At 62.5% G+C, this 27,109-nt stretch overlaps 1 protein-coding gene across 4 annotated transcripts in view; it reads left to right on the forward strand.

Moving 5' to 3' along the window:
• The first annotated feature begins 1,454 nt into the window (after positions 1–1,454).
• TP73 (tumor protein p73) overlaps positions 1,455–27,109 on the forward strand; it is a 64,988-nt gene continuing 39,333 nt past the window's right edge. The window contains exons 1-3 of one of the 4 annotated variants that reach the window (XR_004325295.1): positions 1,455–2,154; positions 22,369–22,454; positions 22,832–22,952. Coding sequence is in view for 3 of the 4 variants with exons in the window: in XM_032495013.1 (XP_032350904.1) it covers positions 22,387–22,454; positions 22,832–22,952 (189 nt within the window). In the remaining variant the exon portion in view is untranslated. Of the gene's footprint in view, positions 2,155–16,618; positions 16,748–22,368; positions 22,455–22,831; positions 22,953–27,109 lie in introns of those variants that run through there. The other 3 variants (XM_032495013.1, XM_032495012.1, XM_032495014.1) reach the window with 3 other exon arrangements.

The following is a 27,109-nucleotide window of genomic DNA, read 5'->3' on the forward strand; positions in this document are numbered from 1 at the left end:
AAGCCGTCACTTCGCGCTCAGGAGGGCATCGGATCAGGGAGAGAGCGAATTTGACGCTTGCTCCGCAGGGAGAGCACCCGGGTCCTGTGCACCCGCCTGTCCGTCGCACGCACGCACCTGCGCGCGGACCTGCGCAGAGAAGGACACCCAGGCCCGGACCCGGGGCCAGCCGCACCCGCCCTCGGTACGGACCGCAGCGAGCACCCTCGTCGGCGCTGCTTCTGCCGACCTTGCTCGCTGCCCGGCGCGTGCCTGTCCTCTCGCCCAGTGGGGACCCCGGTCCTTTTCTCCCAACAGCAGCCTCTAGCCGCCTGGTCCAGGACCCGCGGGCGCGTCCGCTGCTCACGGGTTCGCGCGGACTCTGACACCCAGCCCCGACCCTGCGTTCTGAGAACCAAGACCCGACCTGGGTCCTCCTCGCACCTCCGCGCGCCCAGCCCGGGCCTGCGCCCTGCAGAAGCCCCCCGCCCCACCCCCAACTTCCCGGAACGAAAAGGTTGAGGATGCAAGCAGGCGTCCTGCTTCGCAGTGCCGGCATTTTCTGTCCCCGGCCAGTTCAACCCCCGATTGTGATTCATCTTTGGGTCCCGTCCCCTGCTCCCGCACCTTGCAAACAATAGGTGAGCAATAAAAGTGCGTGGAAGTCTGCCAGACGCGCCAGGTGAGGTGCGGACCCCGTGCAGCCAGAGAAGCGGGTCTGCACCAGCCGGGGGTGCGCACAGTTCCACGGGCGACACCGACGCGGGGCTCCCTTTGGCCTGGGGGCACCGGTTCGGAGGCAGATAACCGGTCCTTTGAGCACAAGTAGGCAGCGCACAACAGGTGCCGCCGCCGAGAGCCTTTCAAAACTCATCCTGCATGTCGGGTTCTGCAGCCGAGGCCCGACGTACTAGGTGGGAGCCCTGGAAGCCCAGGTCTGCCCTGGGGGGAGGCCCGGACCTTGGAGCCACAGGTGTCGCGAGCCCGAGAGAAGCCTCGACCTGAGGCGGGTCTCTGCGCGCAGAAAGCAATGCCTCGTGCACGACCCACGTGTCGTCGTGTACACGCGCGCCTACCTGCGCAACGAGGAACGGAATCCTACCCCCGGGGCCAGGAGGCAGCGGCCGGGGGAGGGGGCAAGGTGCGGGCCGCGGGACCTGGGAGTATTTGCTTTCCTTGTTACTACTCCCTAGGGACCGTGGGACACGTCTTCCACCCAGGAAGACAGCAGGCTGGGGCCGAGAGAGTCACGCGTCCAGAGGGTCGCAGCTGATCCGCAATGAGGGGCGGGGCCACGGCGAGGTCGTGACCTCCGCAGCGTGGGCGGCGTGGGTGGCGGGCTCTCCTGGGCGGAGGAGTCGGGCTAATGCCACCCGGAAGCAGGTAGCTCGACTTAAGCCCCGGTCCTGAGGCCGAGACCTTCCCCGTCCCTCTCGGCCACTGGCAGTGCGGACCCGGGTTGCGACACCCCTGTGAGGCGCGGGGCTTCTCCTGGCACCTTGGGTTCCCAGCGCCTGGCGCGGAGGGGTCCAGCGCCGATGGGGGCGGAGGGGCGAGACCCGGAAGATGCAACGTCTGGGGAAGGAAGGCATCGGGACGCGGGGTCTGCATCTCTGCCCCGCCACTCCCGGCTCCCGCGCGCCCTTTCCCGCGCCCCCAAGCCGGCCGAGGGTCGCCGTCCCGTCTCCACAGCAGCAGGGCCCCAGGGTCCGGGGCGCGTCCAGCCAAGGCAGGCGGCCCCGCCGGGGCCGGCAGGGGAGACGCGCGCCAAAAGGCGGCGGGAAGGAGGCGGGGCGGAGCGCGCCCCAGGACCCCGACTCGGCCGCGGCCAGCTGCGGGGGCGGAGCGCCAGGCGGCAACCTTGGCCCCAGCCTGGCCCCGCCGCCGCGCGCTCCTCCCGCCACGGCTGAGCGGCCCGCGCGCTGCCTTCCCGCCCGCCGGCTGCGGAAGGCGCTAACGCCCGCGGCCACCCCCTCCCCGCGGCGCCTCCCCTCCCCGCGCCCATATAACCCGCCTCGGCGGCCGGCGCCCGCCCTGCCTCCCCGCCCGCCGCCGCCCAGCCGCGCCCGCCTTGCGGCCCGCATCCGCCTTGCGCTCACGAAGAGGTTACGCGCGCAGCCCGCGCCAGCGCCGGGCCGGCTCGGGCATCCATTCCTGGGGCTCCGACGGTACCAGGTAGGCAGCACCGGAGCCCGGCGCCAGGGCGCCTGGGCGCAGCTGGGCTCCACCTGCGGGGCCCGAGCCCGGGGCGGCCGGCACACAGGCTCGCAGCTCCGAAGCTGGGAGTCGGTGAGGAGGAGATGGTGCACGGACTCGAGAGAGGGTGACGTGGGGGCTCCCTCGAGTCCGACCAGCTCCTGGGATGGGGCACGGGCGGGGTGGGGGGGGGAGCCAGCCGGCCAGAGTCCAGCCCGCGAGGAGCTGCGGGCTCCTGCCGGCCGTGCGGCGGCCTTTGGGGCCAGAAGCAGCCTCACTGGTATTCCCGGAGGGCCTTCCTCGGGCAAACCTCGCTCCACCCCAGCTTTGAGGGGAGGCTGAGAATGTGACCCCGGGAAGAGGCTCGGTCGGGGCTGCAGACGCGGGTGGAGGTTGGGAGACTGCCTGTCTCTGACAGGCTCCTCCCCGCTGGGCGCCGGACTCCCTCTGAACCCACGAGGGCTGTACCAATCCGGAGGCGCCAGCCGCCCCACCCTCAAGGATGAATGAGGCCTTCCCCTGGACCAGGAGAACTGGGCATGACCCCTAAGCTGGACCCGGAGGGTAGGCCACTAAACTGGGTTCCACAGGGGCATCTCTCAGTGGCGCTGAGTTGGTCCGGGTACCCTAGCTCCTGAGTCTGTAACAGCTGGGGGAAGGAGGGGTCAGAATTTGGCCCCTGGGCCGCCCGGCCAGAGACACCTCCTCTTTCCTGCGTCCCTTCTCTCCTGGCCCTCCGTGCCGTGCTGCCACCGTCTTTTAGACCTTGGTCTGGGAGGGGGAGCTATTATTACCTTATTACTCAGCTTGTATTTTTGTCTGGTTCCTAAGTGGATTTGCACACAGTATGCACGTGTCTACATAAATAAAAGGGGGTGTCAGGTAGACCACTGTCAACCAGCAAGGGGCCGGGAGACAGTGCACGGCTCACTTCTGACCAGAGGTCATGTGGTCCAAGTGTACTGTGGTCTGTTTATTAAATGGTGGACTTTGGGGAGCCATTAGCTCAATGGTTTTGTTTTGTTTCGTTTGCTGTCACTGCTGCTGTTTATTTGTTTCACCTGAACAGCTGGCTGTGGAGAAAATGCATTGCCCGCCTTTCATGTTTGCCGAAAGTCCAGCACCCGTGTTTTGATTTACTCAATAAAAGTTAAAAAAGAATTGCATCAAGGACAAAAATACAGAGTACTTGGAATTTTGCAACATACAATGGTATGCCTTAAGCATGTGATTCTAAAAATAGGATCAGAAGTCCAGCATCAGAAGCTGGCAGGGTGTCGGCAAGGGGATGCTGGAGGGGCAGCCCCAGGAAGGTCGGCCCCGGCCCTCAGACCTGGTGCAGGCTCTGGGGAATAGGGTCACTGTCTCCAAATTCTGCAGGGCGGCCCCATGGGAGGGCCAGTCTGGTGCCACGGTTCATCGGGTATGTGGAGAATTCAGAATATTAGGGTTCAAATCCCCTCTTCAACACTTACTCGTCCTGGACCTTGTGCAAATTTCCTAACCACTCTGAGCCTCAGTTTACCCATCTGTAAAGAAGGGCGGTGATAGCCCCTGCCCTAGAGGGTTGTGGGAACAGTAACCAGGACGCCGTATCTAAAGTGCTCAGAATGGTGCCTGGCGCCCACAAGTGGGCCCCAAAGTGTTGGCTATTGTTGCTCCTCCAGGGTCCCGAGAACCGGAAGCCCTTGGTGGGGTTGGGTAGGGGACACAGTTCCCTGGTAGCCTGCAGGTTTCCCCGGCAGGGGACGGAATGGCTGGCAGTGAGGCAGGAATCTGCCCGTGGCCTGGGCGGAGGCTGGTGGCCTCTGTCAGGGGTACCATAGCAAGGATGCGTGCTTTAGCAGTTATTTATAGGGGATGCCCCACCCACCTCCACGAATGGGTTGCAGACAGCGCAGCTAAGACGGGCCTGAAAAGGAGAGACTGAGGACTTAGGGAGAGGACCTGGCGGAGGTCCTGCCTGTAGCCAAGGACGGCATTCACCCTGAGATCCCGACACCCAAAAGGAAAGTGCGCGTTCGTCTGGCAGACGATTTCAGGTCACCAAATTCAAGGGGAAATTTATCCTCTCCGTGCTTGTGTAGAAGTCCTTGCACACACGGTGAACTGCGTTTGCAAAAATGCAGAAATACTCTTCAAATGCATGTTTCTCCTACCCAGCCCCTGTAAGAGGGAAGGGCTCATTTTTGTTTTCTAATTTGGGGATTTCTGTGGGAGGGCTGAGTCAATGTTTTTGAAACCTGTTACTGATTTCCATTCATACAGAGAAAAGGAAAAAAGAAACTAAGAGGAGTCGTTCAGTAGCTCCTTGCTCCCTTGTCACCCTGATGATTCTTCTGTCTGGAGGGCGAAAGCCTTCTTACTCTGGGGGATTTTCATCGCCAGGGCACTGTGTGGCAATTCACCCCCGCCAGGTGCTCCCATGTCCTGCCTGCCCAGATTTGTACAACATAGAAAACACATCTGGAACTAACGCATCCATTTCTGTAATCAAAATGTGCAATGTCTTTTTTTTTTTTTAATAGTTTGCCTTCTTAAGTAGGTTACATGGGATGCCTGGAAAAATCTTTTCTGTGTGTGCTATGCAGAGGAAGCCTGGCTCTTTACAAGAAGATCTCCCTCTGCTCATTGGGGTTCAAGCCGAAGCTGGCTGTGAGAGTCTGCGCAAGTGAACATAAACTTTCTACCTGCCTCCAGCTGGTCGGGTTTGCAAACCAGACATTCACCCCTCGAAAGTGATTTCTTTTCCTGGAGATGCTCCTCCAGATCAGAGACCCAAAGAGAGCATAAATCCTTCCCAGTGGATTCCCTGATATGTGCACTGTGCGTGACAGTCTCAAAATTTCGTTTGTGCTCGTCACTGGGTTGAAACGGTGGATCCTCACACCTGCTCCCTGAGGCCTCATCATCCCCAGAACACAAGTTTGCTTTTTAACATCATCATGACCGTGTTAGCTTCCTGGGGCTGCCGTGACAGATTACCACGAACTAGGGCTTAAAACAGCAGAAACATTCTCTCGTGGCCCGGAGGCGAGAAGTCCCAGATCCAGGTGGGCAGGGCCGGCCCCCTTTGAAGGCTCTGAGGGAGAATCGGTCTGTGTCTCCGTCCCAGCCCGCTGGGCTTGTAGACACGTCACCCCGAACCCTGCCTCCGTGCTCACTTGGCCCCCTCTCTGTGTCTGTGTCTCTCCTTTTCTGTCTCTTGTATGGACACTCGTCACTGGACTGAGGGCCCCCTGTAACTCAGGGTGACCTCGTCAGGAGAGCTTTCCCTTTTATGTCTGCAAAGTCCCTCATTCCAGACAAGGTCATGTTCTAAGGTTCTGGGTAGACGAGTCTTTTGGGGGGGGGTGGGGGGTTGCTGTTGAGCCCACCAGAATAACCAGAATTCAGTGTCATTGGTCTCCCTTGTAATCTTGCATATTTTGCTTCATGCATTTTGGGGGGGTCATTAGATTTACTTATTTGTTTGTTTAGTGGAGGGACTGGGGATTGAACCCAAGACCTTGTGCAGGCTAAGCATGCGATCTACCACTGAGCTATACCCTCCCCCCTACTTTCTGCATTTGAAATACTCTTCTGAGAATCTGTCCTCAGCCTTCGGGCTGCCAGGGGCCATGGCACAAAAGGTGAAGAAATTTGTTCTAAGCCACGTCCCTCCTTGGCGAAATAGGAGCAGGAGACCACCCGCTCCATTCCAAGCACGGCCAGGGATGGAGGGGGTCCCTCGCCCAGCTTACCGGCTCTCCCCAGCCCCTCCGCCTGCCCCCATGTCCACAGCCTCTGTGTCCTGGGAAACAGGCCACCCCTTCACACCCCAGCATCCTCTCTCGCCAAGGACGGCTTGGGCCAGCACGGCCCCCAGAGTTGGGAGAGAGAGGACACACATGGAGTGGCTGCGGCCATGGCCATCGGCATGGCCATCGGCGCTGTATAGACTAGCTGGGCGAGAGGGGTCAGGGAGGTGCCTTGGAGGGAGCAGACCTGGGAGAGGGGCCAGGCAGCAGGGAGGGCTCTGCTGGGTTCAGAGAGGGGAGATGGGGGCACCGAAGGCAGGTCTCAGGGTGTGGGGTGGACATTTCAGGCAGCACTATAGGGTCCGTGGCTGGGACACTCTGTGGACCTTGGAGTTGGAATCAGGTGCCCCAAAGAGTGAGCCCCGGGAAGAACCTGGGAGCGAGAACCAGGCTTCAGGCCTGCCCCCTCTTCTGTTCTCCCATCCGTGTTTTGGGTCTAAGGATGAGTTATAACTTTGGCAGTAGACCTTCGTATGTGCCCCTCTGATGCACCTGCTTCTGGGTGTTCACCCCCACTGACAGTTGGGCACTGAAGCGAGAAACCTCAAACCAAGCGACTAAATCAGATTGCAGGTGTTGATCTGGCCGCCATGCCTGGCACACAGCGGGCAGAGGGCACAGCGGGCAGGGCCCTGGGCTGGCAGTCCGGACAGTCGTCCAGAGCAGGCCTGGCTCCTCCATGGCCTTGACAAGTCCCCAGGCCTTTATCCATGGAGGGAGGGGGCACCCGCCTGCACCCTTGTGGTGAGAACCCAAGCCGGGGCCCCCTGCAGACTCCTTTTGAGTGGCCTGCAGGAACGCACCTGAGAACCTCGGAGGGCAGACACAGGGAGCCCAGGGAAGCTGGCCCAGCGCCCTCCCTCCCCCATCAGGCAGGTCCAGAGCGCCTGTGCCCCCCCCCACCTCCCGCCAGCCAGGGCGCGGGGACCTGGGCAGCAGGACTGGGCCGGGTGCCTGGGTGTCCCTCCTTTGTGGAGCTGTTCAGGGTGGCTGCACATGGGAAGGACCTGTCCCTGGTGTGTCCTCACCCAGTGCCAGCCCGCAAGCCGCTCCTTGAGGCCCTGGGTGACTGTGGGGAGGGGGCAGGGGCTCTAATTGCCCACCTGCTGCTTGGAGGCTCCAGGCCCTGGGGGGCGGGCATCTGGGGAAGCCTCTCCTTAACTGGGCAGGTGGCTTCTCCTGGGGGCAAGGACGCCTGGGCTGCACAAGGTCCTTCCGAACGGGCAGGAGAGATGCCTCGCACCCCTCCTGCCCGATTTCCTGGGATGTTAGAGGTGGCTTCCCAGGCTGGTCTCTCCATCGAGTTGAATGAGAAATATCTCCAGGAGGGTTTCGCAGCCTCCTGGCCTCCGGGCTCGCCTGGGCGATGCCTCCCTGCCAGACGGAGGCTGCCCCCGCGTCCTGCACGCTCCGGCTGGGGCTGTGTGGGGGACAGGCCAGCGTGGGGACCAGCCCGGGGCCCAGTGTGGCTCCTGCCCTCCTGTGAAGTGATGTGGGGGCGGACGGCTTGAAGAGTGCTGACCACGGGGAGGGGTCCCTCTTCGGCAGAGCCGTCGGGGCTATGAGGGGGAAAGCCGTGTTGGAAGCAGTGCCTTCCCAGGCAGGACAGGATCTCACCAATGTCACCGGGCTGCCCAGCACTCGGGCCCTTCGGCCTGCCGTTCGCACTATGCGCAATGCAAACTTAGCGCAATTCCCCTCAAAGACAGAGGAAGGGCCGCTGGGCATTAGCATGCACATCAGAGGAGGAATCCCCAGGTATTTAACGCGCTGTGATGTGCAAAGCCCTGCAGTTAAAGGCCCTTTGACTCACATCCTCGGCCCCCTGCCCCGCTCAGTGATAACCCACAAAGCCCCCGCAATTAGGAGAGACTCACCGTGGGTTTTTTTCCCTTTCGGTGTGAGGCAAGCTCCAACTTGCTTCTGGCTCTTCGCTTTGATCAGGGACGCTCCTTGACTAATTACTTGGCAGTAACGAGGGAGGAGAACTCAGGTTGTGAAAGCCTCTCCGAGCTTTTAGAATGAAGCTGCAAATTAAAAATGAGGTATTGGTAAACAGGACGCTAATTGGATTAATGTGGAAATAATGAATGCTGATAAAAATAGCGAAATAGACAATTGGAAGATGGAGGTCAACATCGTTCCGAGAACGCTGCCTGATCGTCATCTGGTCGATGTGAGTTTTGAAAGTCGCAGAATAACCGGAAGGGTCTACTCCTGACTGCGGAACGTGCGGGTTAAGTCAGGTGCCAGAACGTGCTTTGAACCGAGAAAGCCCCAGCGTGGGCAGAGTGTGTGTGAACCGCGAGCAGTCCTGGCGAGCTGTGTTTTCAGAGTTTCGGGACTGTCTGGCCAGTCATTCTGAGTGGCCCACAGAACCTCACGTGGTACACTTGCTCTTTCCTGTCGTTAAACTTTGTCCTGTTTCTCTCCTCCCGGCAAATGCACTGTCGCCAGGTAGAAGGGACGGCGGCTGTGCGTCTGGGCAGGGACGCCGCGTCTGGGATGGACGGGGTGGGAGAGACGGCTTTGCCCGGCCTGGACCTTTCTGGGCCTTTTGAAATCTGTGCTATCCAACGGCATTGCGTTGACCCCAAAATCCATGGAGGTAGAAGGAGACAAAAGTCACGGCTAGGCGGCCGACTTTGGAATCAGCCGGTCCAGGTCTGCCGTGTGAGCTTTCAAAGGCTGGCCCTGAGGTGAGGGGGAGATACCTTCCCCTTGAGACGATGTGGCCAGCTCAGCACGCGTGGCCCCAGTGAGGGCCACCCCGCGGCCCCACGTCTGGGCGTCTCGGACCTGGGCCTTGGGGGTTGTAAAAAGTTGGTGTGGCCGCCCTACCTTGTGGTCCAAACTAGCCCTGCGCCGCTGATATTTCAGAATTCAGATTAATTTTTGTTTTATTTTAGAAAAATACCATAGGACTTGGATTCTCTGTTATAACACCCCCGAGGGGTCGGATGGGAGTCCCCCACAATCAAGCTCACCCAGTCTCTGCAACGACACAGAAGTATTTACCCTAAAAGGCAACAGGGACCAGGAGGCACCTTGCGTCTGCCCAGAGGTGTCGGCCCCGGACGTACAGAAAGGCTTTTGGTTTTCCGAGCTTTTTGGATTTCTAAACACAGAAAAGGGACGTGGGGCAGAGCGAAGCAGTCTTTCTGGGGACTTGACTCTTGCGTTTATCCATTGATCACTTGGTAACCTGCAGTTCGGGGGGCTTGGAGGCCATAGCCTTGCCCCTCAGTACAGTCAGCTAGAAGCCCAGACTCCTGCTCCTCAGAGACCAGGAGCTTGGGAAGCAGGGTGCGGACGCAGCCGACGCCTGGGGCGCGCTGAGGGCCCCGGGAGCGCACGGTGGCCCATAGCAGCCTTTGTTCGGCCAAGGGCGGGACGGGTCTTGAGCCCAGGCAGGATGGGCTGTGCCCTGCGATGAGCTCACAGGACCTCCTGCAGCTTTGGAGCCCCGGCCCCTCCGGGTTCATCCGGCAGCACTCGGAAACTAACGCCGCAGAGTTGGGGGCTGGGGCAGGGGGCTGTCGGACGCTCCTGGAGTCTCCCAGGGTGGTTCCGTCCGGACGAGGAAGCCCGTCCCAGGAAGCGCAGGAGGTGCCTTGCCGGGATGTGTCTGAAAGGGGTGGGTTCGTCGGGCGCTTGTTTTCTAATGGCTTTTAGGCTCAGGTGTGCTGTGTGCCAGCTGTATGACATCGAATTCATCCCTTCGTCTCTGTGCCCCGGTTTCCTCCCCTGTGAGATGGGGACAGTAGTTCTCCCCAGGGTTGACGGGATGCTCAGGGCTCGTGTGTGTGAAGTGCTTTTCCTGGCTCCTGGGGCACAGTCAGCCTCATGTTGGGGGCTGGGGGGGGCACAGGGTAGTCACAGAGATTTGCCCACTGTTGACTTCCTTCCCTCCTTCCTTCCTTCCTTCCTTCCCTCCTTCCTTCCTTTCTACTGAAGTCTAGTCAATGTACAACGTGGCATCCATTTCTGGTGCACAGCCTCATGTTTCCATCATCCGCATACATACATACGTTCATTTTCATTCTCTCTTTCATTATAGTTACTGCAAGATATTAAATACAGTTGTCTACTGCTGACGTTCAAACACACTTTCAGGGCCTCGTCGTTGTATGAGGAGGGGCTCCTGGGAGATGCTGGGGGCAGGAGGAGGGTCACCCGATGGTGCAAGGTGGGGTGGGCGGGAGAGTGGCCTTAAACACCCCGCCCCTGCCCCCCCCCACTGCGCAGTCTTCACTTCAGCCGGAAGTAGTGGTTCAGCGTGGCTGCAGCGTGGTTGCAGCTGAGCACCACAACAGAGGGCTCACATGGACGCTTCTGGAAAGCAGGAGAAAGCTTCCTCAAAGGCTTCCACACCCTAATCCCCTGAACCGGTGACTGATTTCACAGGAGGAGGGAAGTAATTCAGTCAGGGACCTTGAGACGGTGGTGACCCTGGGGGACCTGGCTGGCCCCGTGTCGTCACAGGGGTCCCTGTGAGGGGAGGGGGGAGGGGCAGAGCCGGAGAGAAGGAGGAGCTGGAGGGGTGCTTTTGTGAAGACGGAGGAGGCCACGAGCCAAGCAGCCCAGCCCCGCTCTCCTGTCCCGACCTCCTGCCTCCCCCCGTAAGGACCCACGTTGCTTAGCAACGGGAAAGCCTGGGGGGCTGCCTCTGCAGCATCCCTCTTGCTGTGTCCACTCGGGGCTGGGCTGAGCTTTCTGCGCTGCTGCCCACCCTGGGGCAGGATGGACAGCTGTGCCGACACAGGTTGTCTCCCAAGTCTGGGTCCTCTTCAAAGCCCTTCTGACCAGCAGTTAAAAGCCGGGCCTGGAAATTCAGGACGTGGCATGGTGCTGCGTCTTACGTTAAGTCATCTGCGTTTGCCGTGTGGGGGCGGAAGTATGTTGGTAGGATTAAAAACAGCTGAGTATCAGCAATCTCGGGGTTGGACTTGATACTAAAAGAGATGGATCCTTATCTGTTAGAAGCGTCTGCTGACCCATGGCAGGTGAAACTGTGTATAGTTTGTAGAATTGGCTCTGGCTCGAGGACAGACACGCTGAGACCGGGCTGGGGACGGACCCATGGGTTCACTGCGCCATTCTCTCTACTTCTGAGTGTGTCTGGAAATTTTGACAGAGAGGACTAGAAGGGAAACATGCAGACCTGGGTGGAGATGGTGGCTCCCCCGCCTCCCGCTCTGGTTCCCGCTGGGCAGGGCCGTCGCCAGGTCACTGTGCAGAGGGCATGGCATCCACCCGGAGCAGGGGGCACGGCCGGCCCGCCAGCCCCAGGGCTCCTGGCCACGCTCCGCCCCGTCCTCCCCAAGGCTCCAGGCCGGCCACGTGGCTTCCACAGCTCCAATGTCATCACCTAGGTGACCGGGACGCTGCCTCCACTGCCTGCTTGCTCAGCCACGAGCTGAGGGCGTCCCGGCTGCCTCTCCACACACAGACCCTCCGGCGTCCAGGCTCCACCAAGGTAGGCTTAGAGTCTGGCTGGCCCTCCTCTTTCAGGAGCCAGTGGGGGCTCCTTGGGGCCACCCCGGGGTTCAGAAGCTTCTCCCCACCGGCTTCCCCCAGGCACTTGGAAACAGGCTGCCTGGGGGAAACGGGTGGCAGACAGGCCAGCGCGGGGAGGCCATGCTCGAAGTTCCCTTGCTGGGACTTGAGCTGTGCATGGCCATCTGCCCCCAGGGGGTGGCGGGGCAACTTTATAACCCAGGCCTGGGGGTAGATGGGTGGGGGACAGAAGTCACTCCGGTGCCGCCACCTCCAGCCCTTGGACCCGCGGGAATTCTCTTCACTTCCTGCCAAGGAGACCCTTGCCCACAGAGGATCACCGTGCCCCAGCCCCGTGGGGCCAGCCCAGAAGGGGCTTTCCCGGCTCCCTCACACATGTAATTCCCAGAGTCTGCCCTGGCCACCCCCGCCCTCACTCTGCTGGGTCGGTTCCCTGTGCTGCCCACATGCTGGTCTCCCGGGGCCGGGGAGCCTCCAGGGCCTCGGACTTGAAGGGAGGGGCCAGTGTGGGGTATGCACTGTGATGAGGGGATGTGCGCGTGTGCAGGTGCGTATGCATGTGAGTATATGTGTGTATTCACCGTGCAGGTGTGTGTGCATGCAGACGTGCGTGCATGTGTGCGTGCGTGTGCATGTGTGCGTGCACTTTGATGGTGCTGACGGGAGGGGGGCGAGCAGGGGCTGGCTCTCCTCCCTGCACGCTCCTGCCAGGAAGCAGCCCCTCTGGAGCTTGAGTCGAAGGAGGGGTGAGTGTTTGACAGAGACACGACCAGTGGCAGATTACAAGCCGCCCCAGTGGTCAGATAGGAGCTGATTTGCACCCCTGAGCGGCCCAGGGAACCCTGCTAGATGCTTTTGCGTAAATCAACCCTGCATGGTGGGTGTGACTTCCCCAATTCTACAGATGAGAAAACAGAGGCCCTGAATGTGCACACAGCTGGTACGTGGTGGGAGGCCCCTGAATCTGCAGCTGGTTGAAGGACTCAAAAGCACATTAACTGGATGTGGGTCAGCTTAGAAGGGGTTCTGGGGCAGGACAGGTGTCCTCATCCCTTCCTGTCCCTTCCTGTGTCCCCTTGGTTTATGCCCCCACCTTGCCTGGACCCAGCCAAGACTGCCACACTGACCACCAGCCTCTGGGTTCGCCCACCTCACAATGTGCCCCCCAGGATGACCTTCCCCACCAAAATCCCACTGCATCCCTCTGGGAGCTGAACCCTGTCCTCAACCCCCAAGGCCCACGGAGGCAGGTCCAGAGCCCTTCCTGTGGCCGAGACCTCTGGGCACCCTGTCCCCTCTCCAGCCCTCCTCACTCTTCCCGCCTCCCCAGACCCGAAGGGCCAGCAGGATCCTCCTTGGCCGAGCTCCGTGCCATCGGTGCCCCTCTGGGAGGGAGGAGGGTGGGACCCTCTCCATTAGCTTGCGAGACCCGAAAATGACAACTCACTGTGGGCCTTCATTTACCCTTGGGCTGAACCTGGTCCTGTCCACACCCCTTCAGGGCACCCTTCACACTGGGCAGGGGAAAAGGCTGGCTCTCTTGTCTGTCCCCCAAGAGGGGGTCCCCCTGGAGGGCGGGGTGCCTGATGGGAAGGGGTCAGCTGGATGCTAACCAGATTTAGGCTCAAACCCAGCCTTGGCCCTTCTGAGCTTTGTGGCCTGGGCAAGCGGCCCGCTCTCTCTGTGCTTCTGTAAGAACCCCGGGAAGGTAGGGGCACAGCCGTGCCTCCCTCCTGGGCTACTCTGAAGACTGGATCAAGAGAGACAGAGGGTTCCAGGCTGGCTTGACTCCGAGTGAGCACAGGGTAGGTGTCGGCCATCATTATCAGAAGGAGAACCCCAGGGCCGGGGAGGGAAGGTGGGGGCAGGAAGAGGCAGGTGGGGCAGAGGCAGCTCTTGAAAGGCAGCTCTGAGGAACACTGATGGATGTTTCTGGAATGAGTAAGGGGTGGATGGACCAATGTCAGGACAACATGGACGAAGTCACATCCGATGTCAGCTGACTTCAGAGCTGGACTGGAACGTAACTCATGAGTCAGACAGAGCGCTCGGGGGCGGGGGGCACCGCTGCCTCCACCGTGGGGGACGAGGTCAGGGAGCTGAGTGGAGATGGCGGTGGGGGGGTGAGGGCGGGGAGCTGAGTGGGGATGGCGGGGGGGCGAGGGCGGGGAGCCGAGTCGGGATGGCGGGGTGGGGGGCGAGGGCAGGGAGCTGAGTGGGGATGGCGGGGGGGCGAGGGCGGGGAGCCGAGTCGGGATGGCGGGGTGGGGGGCGAGGGCGGGGAGCTGAGTGGGGATGGCGGGGGGGCGAGGGCGGGGAGCTGAGTGGGGATGGCGGGGGGGTGAGGGCGGGGAGCTGAGTGGGGATGGCGGGGGGGGGGCGAGGGCGGGGAGCTGAGTGGGGATGGCGGGGGGGCGAGGGCGGGGAGCTGAGTGGGGATGGCGGGGGGGGCGAGGGCGGGGAGCCGAGTAGGGATGGCGGGGTGGGGGGCGAGGGCAGGGAGCTGAGTGGGGATGGCGGGGGGGCGAGGGCGGGGAGCTGAGTGGGGATGGCGGGGGGGCGAGGGCGGGGAGCCGAGTCGGGATGGCGGGGTGGGGGGCGAGGGCGGGGAGCTGAGTGGGGATGGCGGGGGGGCGAGGGCGGGGAGCTGAGTGGGGATGGCGGGGGGGCGAGGGCGGGGAGCCGAGTCGGGATGGCGGGGTGGGGGGCGAGGGCGGGGAGCTGAGTGGGGATGGGTAGAGAGTCAGGAAATGAGCATATCCTGGGCTCACAGTGCAGAGCCCAGAGGGGAGAAGTCAGGAGGCTGCAAAGGAGGGGCACTCAGCTGAGTGGGTGCCCCTCAAGGAAGGTGGAGGAGTCCAGAGCGGGGCGGCCAGGTGGGAATGAAGCTTTGGGAACAGCCATGCGTGGCAAGGTTGCAGGAGCAGATTCTTGTCGGGGGAAGAGGTTCTGGAGGACAGAGCAGGGCGCCCTGGCACGCAGAGGTGTGACCCCAGGAGGGAGGGGTTGGAGGAGACAGATGGAAAGGACGGGCGTGCCTGGCAGCCTGGTGGGCAAGAGGGTGGCATCCTGTTGGGGTGAGGCTAGCAGCCCCGGTGCCCAGTGAGGTTCCACAGTGGTCCCCTGCCGGGTGGTCCCCAAGGCAGAGGCTCCTCCAGCGAAGATGGCTGTTTGCCCCTAAGGGATACCTGTACCCGTGCCAGTCACCTGCTCATTTGGGTATCAGCTGCCACCTGCACTGTGCCAGGGACTCTTGGCCCGGGGGATACAGCAGTGACCCCAGCCTTGGGGACCCTGACTTGTGGAGCGAGACGACAGGAAGCAGGGGTGTCTGTCCAGGGCTGATGAGGGCTTCCACGGGTTTCTCTGGTGATGGGAGTTGATCCCACACATGCTGCAGGTGACAAGGCAGCGCACTGCTGGGGAATCAGGGAAGGGGGTGCGGCTATAAACCGGGCAGCGCTGGAGCCAGTCCGCTGGCTTCAGGCGCAGGGGCCAAACCAGCTTGGGGCTCCCTCGGCAGAAGGGCCAGTCCACAAGCAGGTGAGAAGCTGGAGATGTGGTGGGGGTGGGGGTAGGGTGGGTGGGTCCTGGGGCTTCACGGGCCAGGAAAGCTTGTTCGTCAGACACTGGAGGGTCCAGGGTCAGACGAGGCAGAAGCAGGGAGAGCCGCTGAGAGGCTGCTGTACTTACCAGGAACAGGGTGCAGGAGGGAGTCGAGGGACTCGGGCACTGGGGTGGCCCCGTGGCTGGGAGCACCGGATTCCAGATCCCTGTGGAGGCGGGGTTGGAGGTAGGCAGTGAGACGGAGGGGTCCAGGATGCGCCCAGCCACCGTCCACTCCCTGCCATGCTCGGCTGTCAAGTGGAACGAGTCAGGGCTGAAGGCTCACACAGCTGCTCTGCCCCCAAGCTTCTCCATCACCAGCCTCCTGAGGCTCCCAGCTCTGCAGCTGCCCCTCCTCCGGGGGCCCCGTCCTACCCCCATGCTGGCCTGAACCTCCCTCAAGTCTGCTCCCACTCCCCAGCCTGGCCCCCTGTCTGGGTGCTGTCGTGGAAGCCCTGTCCCACCAGGTGGCACAGGCGGGCTCAGGGCACATCGCATCTCCAAGCTGAGGGCTGCCGTGCCAGCCAGCCTTGACCTGTCCCCGTGCTGCCCCCTCCTTAAACCTAGGACCCCCTATCAGTGTCACCCCCTACCCTGCTCCCTTCTTAGAGAAAGTTTACCCCTCATCAGACCTCTTGTGCCTCTGACCGCCCCCTCCCCCCACCTACAAACTCACCTGGTGCCCTGCTTCCTCCATGCTGGGCAGGGATGGGGGGGCTGAAGCTTCTCCTCCACTTGGCCTCTGCTCCTAGGGTCCAGACTTTGAAGTCCAAGCAGGAATCAATTATGTTGCCCCCAGCAGGGAGTGTGCCAGGCAGTGCCCAGCTGCAGAGCAGAAAACCAAGGGACAGGAGCCGTGTGTCCTGGTGGGACCTGCACACGTAGGGAGTGGAGGCTGGGACTGGGGGGACGCCATGGGCAGGTCAGCAGAGGGCAGGGGGGGCCCCGGATGTGGGTGGGGCCTCTACGTGCAGGTGAAGAAAGACGGTGGACCAGGGACTTCCCAGCAGAATGCGGGTGGGGCTGTGTGGGTGGGAACGCAGGCTGGGGAGGGGCTGTGGCCCCTGGGGCTCGCCTCGTGAAGGAGGGTCAAGTAGAGGGCAGGGTCAGGAGCAAGGGCACAGGCGCCCGCCGGCCAGACCGGGCTCCCCGCTCCGACGGCCGTGTCCCCGGGCATGTGACCTGACCTCTGTGTGCATGTTTCTGTGGTTGGCACAGCCAGAGGCCCTGTGCGCCGCCCCGCTGTGATGTCACCAGGCTTTGGTGTTTCTGTGTTTCGTCTGGCTGCACGCGTTCCTCCACCAGGGAGCTGGTGGGTGGCAGCCCTCTCTGGCAGGGCGGTGGGGCGTGCGCTGGTGGGTCCCCCACACTCCCAGCAAAGGTCTGGGTCAACCAGGAGCCTGGCAGCCCTGGAGGATTTGGTCAGCCATTTCCTTCCAGAAGGGCGTGAAGCCCACGTGGTCAGAGAGCCACCACCCAGCTCCCTGCCTCACGTGGGTGCTAAGCCAACCGTTAGATTCAAACAGAAACTGCCGGGCAACCCCACTGTGCTCCAGACGGGGCCCAGGTGCCGGAGGGGAGCCGTTCCTTCCCCAGGCCGGGCTGCAGGAGGAGGCTGATTGTGGGGGACCGAGGCTGGCGGCCGGGTAAGAGGCTGGTGGGGTGCGAGGCCGCAGGGATGGGGGGATTCCTGGGGCCACTCCCAGAGCCCGCCTCCCCCGCCTTCCTGTGGGCCCTGGCCCAGGAGGGACAGAGGGCAGCTTAATCGGGCACCTCCAGCTGTTTTCGTGTTTCACAAGTGCACCCTGCCCCAGGGTGGGGAGGCTAAATTTGTCTCTCATCATCAGTGCTAGTCTCCCTGCGTGGGCAGAGGGGCAGCAGGGACCCCACCCCAGGGTGACTGAGGCCTCAGCCATGCCTTCCTCCAGGCCCTGCAGGCCCAGTCTTTCCACAGATGGTCCCGGTGCAGCCCTGGCCGGCCCTGGCCGAGGGTCCTATCCTGACCCCACCCCATCCCTCACTCGGCCAGCGGGGACAGAGGCTGCCCAGGCTCCTGTGGCCACGTGGCCGGGCGCAGGCAGGAGGGGACACAAAAATGGCCGCTGCCCTTGCTCCCTGAAGCGGATGCACTCCTGGCTGTCATTCTAGGCTTGACCCCTGCTCTGGCCTGGCCCCCCTCCCGGGCTGAGGGCAGCCCCTCCTAGTGGGTGGCTGGGGCCACAGAGGCCCCTCAGCTCTGAGGGCCTAGGAGGCTGGGCATCGAGTGTCCTGCTGGAATTAGGCTGGGCCACTGCCGGGGGACAACGCCATTTCACAGCCGGGCCGCCTGACCCCTCCACCCAGGTAAGGGGACCTCTGGGCACCGGGACGTTCTGCAGTCCCCTTGAGACGAGGCCACAGGGTGATCAGAAGGGGCCCAGGAAGGCTGTCAGGGTCCCTCCTACGATGGTAAAGTTTTATGTGCCCCTCAGATTTCAGTCTGTCTTCGTTTACTGGAGTAACCAGGGGAGGAGACACTGGAATAACCCGCATGGGACAGAGGACAATCGAGACGGAGTTTCTTGGGGTGGGGCTCTTGGGGCCTCTCCTCGCTGAACTGTGGAGCTGTGGCCCCTCCCCAGAGTCGGTGTCCAGATGGCCGTGGGGGAGGGGCGTGTGCCGGGAGTTGTCCCCCCCCACGCTCAGGCCAGACGTCCACGCTCTCCATCAGGGCTCATGCAGGTGGGCGGGGGCCGTTTCCGTGGATGGGGGAGTCACAGGGGCCTCAGTTTACAAGAGGTGATTTCAGACCCCTGGGCAGGGGTGGACGGAGGAAACGGGGAAGCAGGCGGCATCGATACCCTCCGGGCCGATGAGGCTGTCCGAGGGGCCACACAGCTGCCGGGTGTCTGTGCTCTGCCACCTGCCCGGTGCTGAGGGGCGGCCTGATCCGCAGTCAGGGAGGACAGTGGTTTCCTGGAGGAGGCAGAGCCTGGCCTGGCTTGGCAGGATGAGGATGGGATGGGGGGTGGACGGTGGACCCAAGTTGAGTCTGGAGGCAGCCCCCGTTGGGGTGCATGGGAACAGGGCAGGTGGCAGGGAGGGGACGTGCGAAGAGGACGGGGGCGCAGGGGAGGCGGGGGCTCCTGCTGGGACCTGTGGGAGGCAAGGTCAGGGGCTTGAGCCGAGCTCTGGGAAAGAAGGCCTGCAGCCCCTCGGGGCCTCCGGCCCCCACCAACCTGCGCAGGAGGGGGCGGGGCCTTCAGCTGGCCTGCCTGTGGCTCGAGTCCCAGCCACGTCCCTTGGTAGCTCAGGACAAGTTTCCTGGGCCTCTGAGCGCCTGCTCATCCCTGCCCCAAGGTGGTGGTCACTGCTTGATGGGTCAGTATGACAGCCTGGGGGCCCTGGCAGCAGCTGGCCCCCTTCTCCCTGTGGCACTGGCTCTGGTCTAGAACCTTCTCCCCGTGGGGGCTGATGTGCACTGCAGGATGCTGGGTAGCATGGCCTCGCTCAGGTGGCTCTCAGAGACCCGAGAGAAGCCCTGAGTCACCCCGAGAAGTCAGTGGGGCATGGGGCTGAGTCTCCACTCAAGCCACACAGCCCTCCACGCCGCCCCTCCACGGAGTCACAAACATTTGCTGGAAATTCTTTGAGGTGATGCCGTTTCAGTGGCCCCAGCCCGTGGGGTGCTGCGGCAGGTGGGAGGTGCCGAGCACGCCTCGCTTCTCAGGCTGGCTCTGACCTGGCAGTTCCAGGGCTTGGGGGTGGGGACCAGGTGCTCGGTGATTCCTCAAGAGTCCAGCCCCCACTGACGCCAAGCCCCGTCTTCCTGCCCCACGTCCTCCCTGGGGACCCGCCCTGATGTGGACTGGACTGTCTCATGGCGACCCAGCTCTGTGGGAAGCAAAGCGGCCCGCCAGGCGTTTGTGCTTTATGACGTCATCACGGCCACCTGAGGAGGGGTCTCTGTCCCCCACGCACGTGTATTTTTTTAATGGTTTGCAATGTTTGCAGAGGCAGTTTCCACAGCAAGCACATTCCCGCATTTGAAGGGCGTGTCGTTGGGGAAATTAGATTTGATTAACAGGAAGTCGTTTAGAGTTGCTTCCTTTTTCTCACCTCTGCGAACCTGGGCCACTTTGGCCAAAGTGCTGCTGTCAGGTAAAGGGAGCACAAGGTGTCTGCCCCTGGCCGGGGCTGGGCCCACGGAGCCCTGGGGTTCCCGACGGGGAGCATCAGCGCTGCCTCTTCCTCGCGCTCCTGCCCGGCGGCAGGTGGCCCCCGATGCCTGCAGGGGCCGGGTATGCTGCGCCGTCACGCACACTCCAGTGCAGTCAGTTCTTCGGAGTTTTCCAGGGAGGCTGGACATCTGGGCGTCGCGTGGCTTCCTGGGTCAGTTCCCCCAGTTCTCTGAGTAAGGCAAGGCAGGTTTCTGGACGTGCTTTCCGATGGAGAGCCTGTGTGGAAGTCACCTGTGGAGGCTGGTGGCCGTGCTCAGGTGGATAGCCAAAGGGGCCTCCACAGGGGCGACATGGGCCTGTGTGATGCTCTCCTCCTTGGGGCCTGTCCCAGAGTCACTGTGAGTCCCCCAGCGTGCTGGCTAAGAGTGGACATGGAGTCCTGGGTTTGGGGGATGTACCTGAGGGCAGGAGCTTCAGGGTCTGCTGATTGCAATGGACTTTGGAGACCCCGGGCCACCTCTGCCTTCTAGTAGGGGTTGAGCCGGGTAGGGGGTGGGGTGAAAGGGAGAGATGCTTGTTGTGCCCCGGAGTGGGGGCTCCCTGTCGCCTCCCCTCCCCCGGTGGTTCTGATGGGAGGGAGGTGCAGGGACGTGGGTGTGGGAGCTGGGGGAGGGGCCTCTCTTCCTCAGCCTGACGGGGAGATTCTCGGTGCTGACTTGCCTCCCCAGATGCTGCTGAGAACTTGGACAGCGCTTTGGGAGAGAAACTGTCTTTCACTGCCTTGCAGCTGGCGGGGTAACGCACCCAGGATGCACTGTGCAGCTCTGATTCTCCCCACGAGCTACGCCAGGCTCCTTCTCTTGAATTAAAAATGTTTCATTGAGGTGAAATTCACACAGCAGAAAACTCACCCCTTGCAAGCGAACGGCTCAGGGGCGTTTCGCCGCACACTTGGCGGCGGGCGGCCATCGCCTCGGGTTAGTTCCAGCTGCCACGCCCCACCCCCGCCCCAGCGCCTCGGGCGCCAGTCTACACCCCCCTCCCCCGTCTCTGTGGTGTCCCCTGCTCTGGGCGTTTCGTCGGTGGACTTGTGTGGCGTGTGGCTTCTTCCGCGCAGCAGGATGTTGTGAGGCTCACAGTGGTGTCGCCTGTGTGAGTGATGGCGCCTTTGTACGGCGGAGCAATACCCCGTTGTGTGGACCTGCGGGGACTGGTCTATGTGTCTGACCGTCGATGCACATTTGGGCTGTTTCCACCTTTCTTGTGACCGGTGCTGCCCTCGCAAGATCCTGCTGTCCCCTTGCTGTGTGATGTTAGTTAGGTCGTTGTCCATCTCTGGGCTTAGATGGTCCACTGGCAAAGTGAAGGAGGTGGGACTGGCCCAGGCCAGTTGAACCCCGTGTTGGCACATCCTGCCCACCCCAAGAGGCTGGCCTGACTAATCTCTGCTCACCCAGCAAGGACCAGCTTCGGGAAGGGGTGAGGGTGGGCTTCTGCCCAGCTTTGGGTGGGATGTTCCTCTTCCTACCAAGTCCAGCCTGTTCTGCGTTACCAGGTGGCCAGCTCCACCCCTGACCCTCAGCTCTGCTGGGTTTTGGACAGCTCAGCCCAGGATGGGAGTGACCTCCCCAGCACAGGAGGCATGCAAGTGAGCTTTGGCTGGCCCCTTGTTAAAACCCTGTGGGTTGTGTGCTGAAGGCTGGAGGTGGAGACGGGAGGAGGCATGGGGAAGTTAATTCCCAACTCTGAGAAAACCACTTGGTCGTCCCTGCATTTACAGCTGCGCTATGTGACCTCAGCAGGTCACATAACCTCTCTGAGCTCTGGTCTCCTGAAAGTAGGTGGGAAAGTCTCCGAGCCTGCCGGAGAGTCGGTCTGTGGCCAGCACTTCCTAAGCTACTTGTCTTGGCCATCCTCACTTGGCCCCACCTTAGCCTCCCCCGCCCAGCCCTCCCAGCCCCTGCCATGCTCCAGAGACGGCGGCCTGGCACGTGGCAGCCCTGGGAGCACGCCACAGGCCTCTATCAGTGCCCACCGCCTGGGGACAGACAAAGCGACAGATTGCAGCCACACCCTCCCTCCCCCGATGGCCGTGGGCAGGTCCGGGCCTGCCCGCTTGGGCACTGCCAGGCGGTGGCCGAGCTGATTCCCTCAGGCCCCTTGCCAAGGACCTGGAGGCCGGCCCAGGGGAGGTGACGCCTCGGCCTGGGTGGGGGCAGTGGGCAGGGTGGGCTCTGGTTTCCCTGCCCCTCCCCCCCACCGTAGGACCAAGGGTCCCAGCTGTGGCCGGTATGGTCACGATCACCTCCTCCTGGGTGGCGGGGGCTGCATCGGGTGGGACCTGGGCTTGGAGGTTCTCAGAAGGGGCAGCAGTGGGGACAAAGACCAGCAGATCGGGACACTTCCTGAACACGGGTGCCGTGACCCTTGCTCCTGGGACAGAGCAGGTTCTTGGCCTCGGCTTGGTGGCTGCCCCGTGGCTTGGTGGCTGCCCCGTGGGTTGGTGGCTGCCCTGTTGGCTTGGCATTGCTTTTGCGTTCAGGCTGCAGGCGATGATCCCAAAGGACACCCAGCGCCACAGCAGTCGGGCCCGGTCAGGCTCACACGGGTCCTGACTCCGGCCTCCCGGGTGCCCTACACAGGTTCTTCCCACAGAACGGGGGAGGGGGGCAACCTGGGATGCGGGGGCATTGGGAGCCCCCAAACCTGGCTCGAGCCCCCCTCCGGGCCAAACCTAGAGACCCAGATCATGACAATAACGGACCTCCCCATATTCAAGTGTTATAATCCAGGCACAGCAGAGACTTTAAATCCGTGCTCCCAGCGAGCCCTGAAGCAGCCCCATGTGGGGGCGCTGTTGTCACCCCCATGAAGTGGGGTGACAACAGGGTTTCTGAGAAACCCCTGCCGCCCAGGCCCCCGGCTGGGTCTGACGCCACCCCCAGGCCTCGGGTTCCCACCCGGGACGGGGCAGGGGGGAAGGAAGGTGTATGAGGGCGCGCCCCAGGTGTCCTCGTCGGTCCCGCCCGCCGCCTGCATCCCCAGAACGCTGTCCCAGGAGCCCCGAGGACGCCGTACCAACCCTCACTGTGCTTTCCTCCTGGCAGAGCGAGCTGTGTGAGAAGATGTCCCAGTCCACCCAGTCCGCCGCCGCCGACGAGGGCGCCACGTTCCAGCACCTCTGGAGCTCCCTGTGAGTGCTTCCGCCACCCCCAGGCCGGGCTGGGGCAGGGCTGGGCCCGAGGGGGGGCCGGGGCGCTGCTGCCTCGGGACGCAGCTTCTCCTGGGGATGCAGGGCCCAAAGTCTGGGCTCCGTCCCCTGACCAGTCCTGAGAGGGGTCAGGGCCTGTGTGTGGCCACACCTCCCTGGCCCCCTCACCGGCCCTGGAGAGGCTGGAGAAGGAGGGAGGAGGTGGGGGCTGCAGGAGCTGAGGTTCAGGGAGGCAGCAGAGGACACAAGGGGCTGAAGGAACCCTTGCAGGCGTGAGAGGGAGGCCCCATGGGAGGACCTGCACGCTGGCCGGGCTGGGCGGACAGCTTTGCTCCCCCTCCGTTTCCCTCTCTGTCCAGGGAGCCGGACAGCACCTACTTTGACCTTCCCCAGTCGGGCCAAGGGAATGCAGAGGTGGCGGGCGGTGCAGAAGCCGGCATGGACGTCTTCCACCTGCAGGGCATGACCTCGTCTGTCATGGTGAGTGGGGCTGCCCTCTGTGGAGGACTTGGGGTTGGGGCAGTCAACGTGGACTGTCCTGTCTTGGGAGCCTGCAGAACCAGGAAACAGGCTCTCAGGTGTACAGCTTCCTCTGTGGATTTGTCAGCACATTTCAGATTGCAAAGTGGAAAATGTATCAGCTTGTGTAACTGTCAGTCCAGGTGTAGAAAGGCCTTCAGGCATGGCTGGATCAAGGTGTTCAAATAGCTGCCTGTCTCTGTCTCTTGCCCGGCTTTCCCCGTGGTGGCTTTGTTCTTAGGCAGCATCTCCTCTCGTGGTGTAGGGTACCAGGCTCCACCAGCATTGCCCTCCCTTTGGGGACCCCTCTTTGCCCATAGTCCAGCATGCCTGTCTCTCACTGGTCTGCGTGTGTCATGTGCCCATTGCTGAGCCATCGCTGTGCCTCTGATGGCCTGGGTCCCCTGACACGGGGTCAGGATGAAGTGGGGTGGTGTGAGTGGTGTGGTACTGACTTATGGGGAAGAGGCCCCGAAGGGAGACTGAGCTGCTGTTTCAAGAGGAGGGAAACTGGATGGAGGATATGGGGGCAACTGAGGTCCTGCCGCCCGCTGGCCCTGCAGCGTCTCAGGTCCTGCCACGCTGAGCAATCCTCTTGCCAGGAGGCAGGGCCGTGGTGCCCACCTGGGTGGGGGTGTGTTCCTGCCTCTCTAGCTGGCCACCTGTTTCCTGGCCCTGGTGCCCCAGGAGGTGGGTGGCGGGTGAGACACGAGGAAGGTGTGTAAGGACCCTGGCCCCAGCACCCGCTGTGGTCACCTCCTTGGGACAGCCTCTGCTGGACCCCCGGGCTGCTTTGTCCTGCCCACAAGGCTTGCTGCCCAGGGCTCCCTCAGGTGGGGGCTCGTTGAGGGACCTTTGCTACGTGCGTGAGGGAAGCAGCGGGTCCTGCTGGGGCACCTGGCTTTGGTGGCTCGTGGCTCCCAGATGGTGGCTGTGCTGGCCGCTGGCCTCCACACCGCCCAGCACGACTGTCTCAGGGCACCGGCTGCAGGCTGATGCAGGCGAGCAGGAGGGAAGCAAAGCTGGGAACTCTGGAGGCCGGGGGGCGGCCCCCAGGCTGGAGCACCCTCTCCCCAAAGCCCCCCTTCCAGGAGTTGGAGCCCCTGCCCCCCGACCCGTCCGAGGCACCTGGCGAAGCGTGGGGGCTGTGGGGCCGTGGTCGCGTGAACGAGCCAGGGTGAAGGGCGTGAGGGAGGAGGAGGGAGGGTCCCCGCGTCCTCTGCCAGTGTCCATTTCAGATGCTGTGCCCACCCAGGACCCGCTAGCCCTCATGGGACCAGGAGAAGACACCTGCTCGTGCAGTCGGCAACCGGGGTGGGTGGGGGTCTGGCGGGCAGCGAGCCCCCATCACATCCATGCCTCTGAGGAACCCCTCAGACTGGATCCCAGGAATCTGACTGCCCGACCTGGGCCTCCTGCTCAGGAGACTGTCAGAGTGGAAACAGCTCACCTGTTAGATTCCCATTTCACAGGTGAGGAAATTGAGGCTGGGAAAGGGTGCATCTGGGCTGGGGCTGGGTTGTGCCGCCCTCTCCCTTCCGACCATCCGTGGTTGCCAGCTTCTCCCCAGGGGCCCAGGGGCCTGACCCCTCGCCTGCCGGGTCCCCCTCCTGGACCTCAGGGTCCTCCAGGACCCAGGTCTCAGCCTGACAGCAGAGAGGCTCCCACTTCAATGATACGTATGTGACTACAATTTCTCACCTGACGTCACGTTACCTCTTACGCTCTTTCGTACACGTTTCATCATTTTTTTCCTCTCTAGCTTGGTCCGGTGTAATTTCAGCTGGCCTAGCTTCCTGTTTACCAAGGCTGTCTTCTGGTCTACCTAATTCACTGTTGCACCCATCCATTGAGCTCCTAACTTTACATGTTGTTGCGAAATATCTAGCATGTCTTCTTTACAACCTTTTTTGGTGCAGACTCCGGGGCTCTGGGGGAAGTTTCCAGTCTGGCTCCTGTTTTCCCAAGCTTATCAAGCATAGCTGTGCTGGCTCCGTGTCGGGTCACCTCGAACGGCCGAACGCAAAGTCGTCCTGCTCTTTTATTCACCGGGCTTTGGGTGACTTCGTCATCTCTCAACAAACGGGTTGTTCCCGCTGTCTCACAGTGACAGCGCCACAGTACACATCCTGGCACCTGTTTAAAAAAATTTGCAGGGAAGCTCTTCGCTAGGAGCGCCTCGGGTCCCCACCTGGGTCCTGCTACCTTGGGGGGGGGGCGGGCAGCCCCCACAGGCGCTTCCCCGTCAGCCAAGGCTGTGGTTGGCCCGGCCCTCACGGCTCTTGTTCTGACGGCGGGACTCTGCATTAGCCACTTTGATAAGAAGGTTGTCACCCACAGGTCCTGGAGGGAACAGGGCAGGCGTGCCCTGGCCACACGGGGAGGTCTCAGGAGAGAGTGGGCAGGGGACACCTGGGGCTCTGCCTGTGTTGGGGCCAGCGCAGGGGTACAGAGGGTTGGCGGTTCACTCTTTATTCGTGAGAAAACATGAGTGTGGAATTAAGCCACGGAAAGGAGAAGTGGGGTCGCTCCGCGGCCCACTGCTTAGGGCGCCCGGGGCTTTCTGGAAGGGACCGTGACGGTGCGGCAGCGGGCTCTTTACTGAGCTGTGCAGCTGACACGGTGTTTGCGGGATGGAGTTGGGAGTCTTTGAAGTGGACGCCTCAGCCATTAAAAGCTTAATGTTCGGCAGTTACATAACAATCAAAAAGCAGGGTATCCGGCACTCATCCGACCTCCCGCTGTGGGGGCTCCAGGGACGAACGCCCCCAGAATGCAGGCTCTCTGGAGCAGAGGGCCCAGTTCCAGGTTCCTTTGGGGTGGGATGCCCTCCCCCGCAACCTGGGGAGGGTGCCTGGTGCTGTGTGTCCTCCGGCCAGGGGGAGGACCCCTCTCACCAGCCTTGGGGTACCGAGGATGGGGCCTCCCACCTCTGCAGACAAGAGGGCCAGCTCTGTCAGGCAGAGCCATGCCTCTTAGTAAAAGTCTTGCATGAGATATGTGTAGAAAACTCAGTTCACAGAGGCGGGGATGCCCTGGAACAACCCTGGCCCTGGAGGGTGAAGGGTGAGGGGGCGGGGAGCCAAGTCCCCTCCACCTGCCTCATCCTGACCCCTGTCTGGCCCCGTGGTGGGAGCAGCGACTGGTCTGGGGCCCCCGCACAGAGCCCGGCAGGGAGCATGGCCCTCACCCTCACGCAGCCCGATGGAGCCCAGAGGCAAAGGCGAGGCTCAGAGATGCAGCGAGCAGCTACAGAACTCCCCACCTAGCTGCCTCGCAGAGGGGCCTGGGGCAGGGGCTGGAGCCCAGGGTGCAGGCAGGGAGCCCCACAGTGCTGAACCCGGCAGTATTGTTTTAAGGTCCAGCCCGGGAGCCAGGAGGACCTGCCTCTCTGGCCAGAACGCAGCCCCAGTGGATCCTGTGCTGCTGAGTGCGTCGACCTGGTGATGCTGGCAGGCCAGGGAAAGGCTGGGGCCCTGGGGTCTGGGCTGATGGCAGGCGAGGCCTCGGGTCAAGAAAGCCACGACTGCAGAGTCAAATGCTCTCACTCCCTGCCAGCCCTGCAGTCGTGACCCAGGGCTCTGGTGTGAAGGCTTGCACACGCATGCACACACACACACGCGCACATACACACGGGCCCCATGCGGCTTGCTCTGGCCGCTGTCCTCTGCCGAAGGGCACCTGCACCCCTGCCCCCAGGCTCCGGGTCACCCCGGCACCGGATCGCGGGGCTCATCCAGCGGAAGGGTGGGGCTTAGGCAAGCACAGTCCTCGCATCAGGGGACACCAGTCCTCCAGGGTGGCACCTACCATCGTCTGAGGGCCCTGGGTGTCCACCCCCTCATCTGTGCTGGTGACCTAGCAGGCACTCTCCTGCCTGACCTGCAGGTTCCCCGAGTAGTGCCCCTGGCTGGAGCCAGAAGACAGGCCACTGGGGACCCATGGGCTGCCCTTAGCCACGGCTTCAGTGGCTGGTGAGGACAGCCAGAGTGGGTGGGGCCCCTCCTGAAGAGCCAGTCTGTCCCAGGTTCTGGTGCCCCATGCTTCTGAACTTCAGTGTCCTTGCTTGTGAAGCTGGGGTGACAGGCTGTGTGGGGCTCCAGCAGAGGCACCGCCAG

This window comes from Camelus ferus, chromosome 13, assembly GCF_009834535.1.
Source record: "Camelus ferus isolate YT-003-E chromosome 13, BCGSAC_Cfer_1.0, whole genome shotgun sequence".
Lineage (NCBI taxonomy): Eukaryota > Metazoa > Chordata > Mammalia > Artiodactyla > Camelidae > Camelus > Camelus ferus.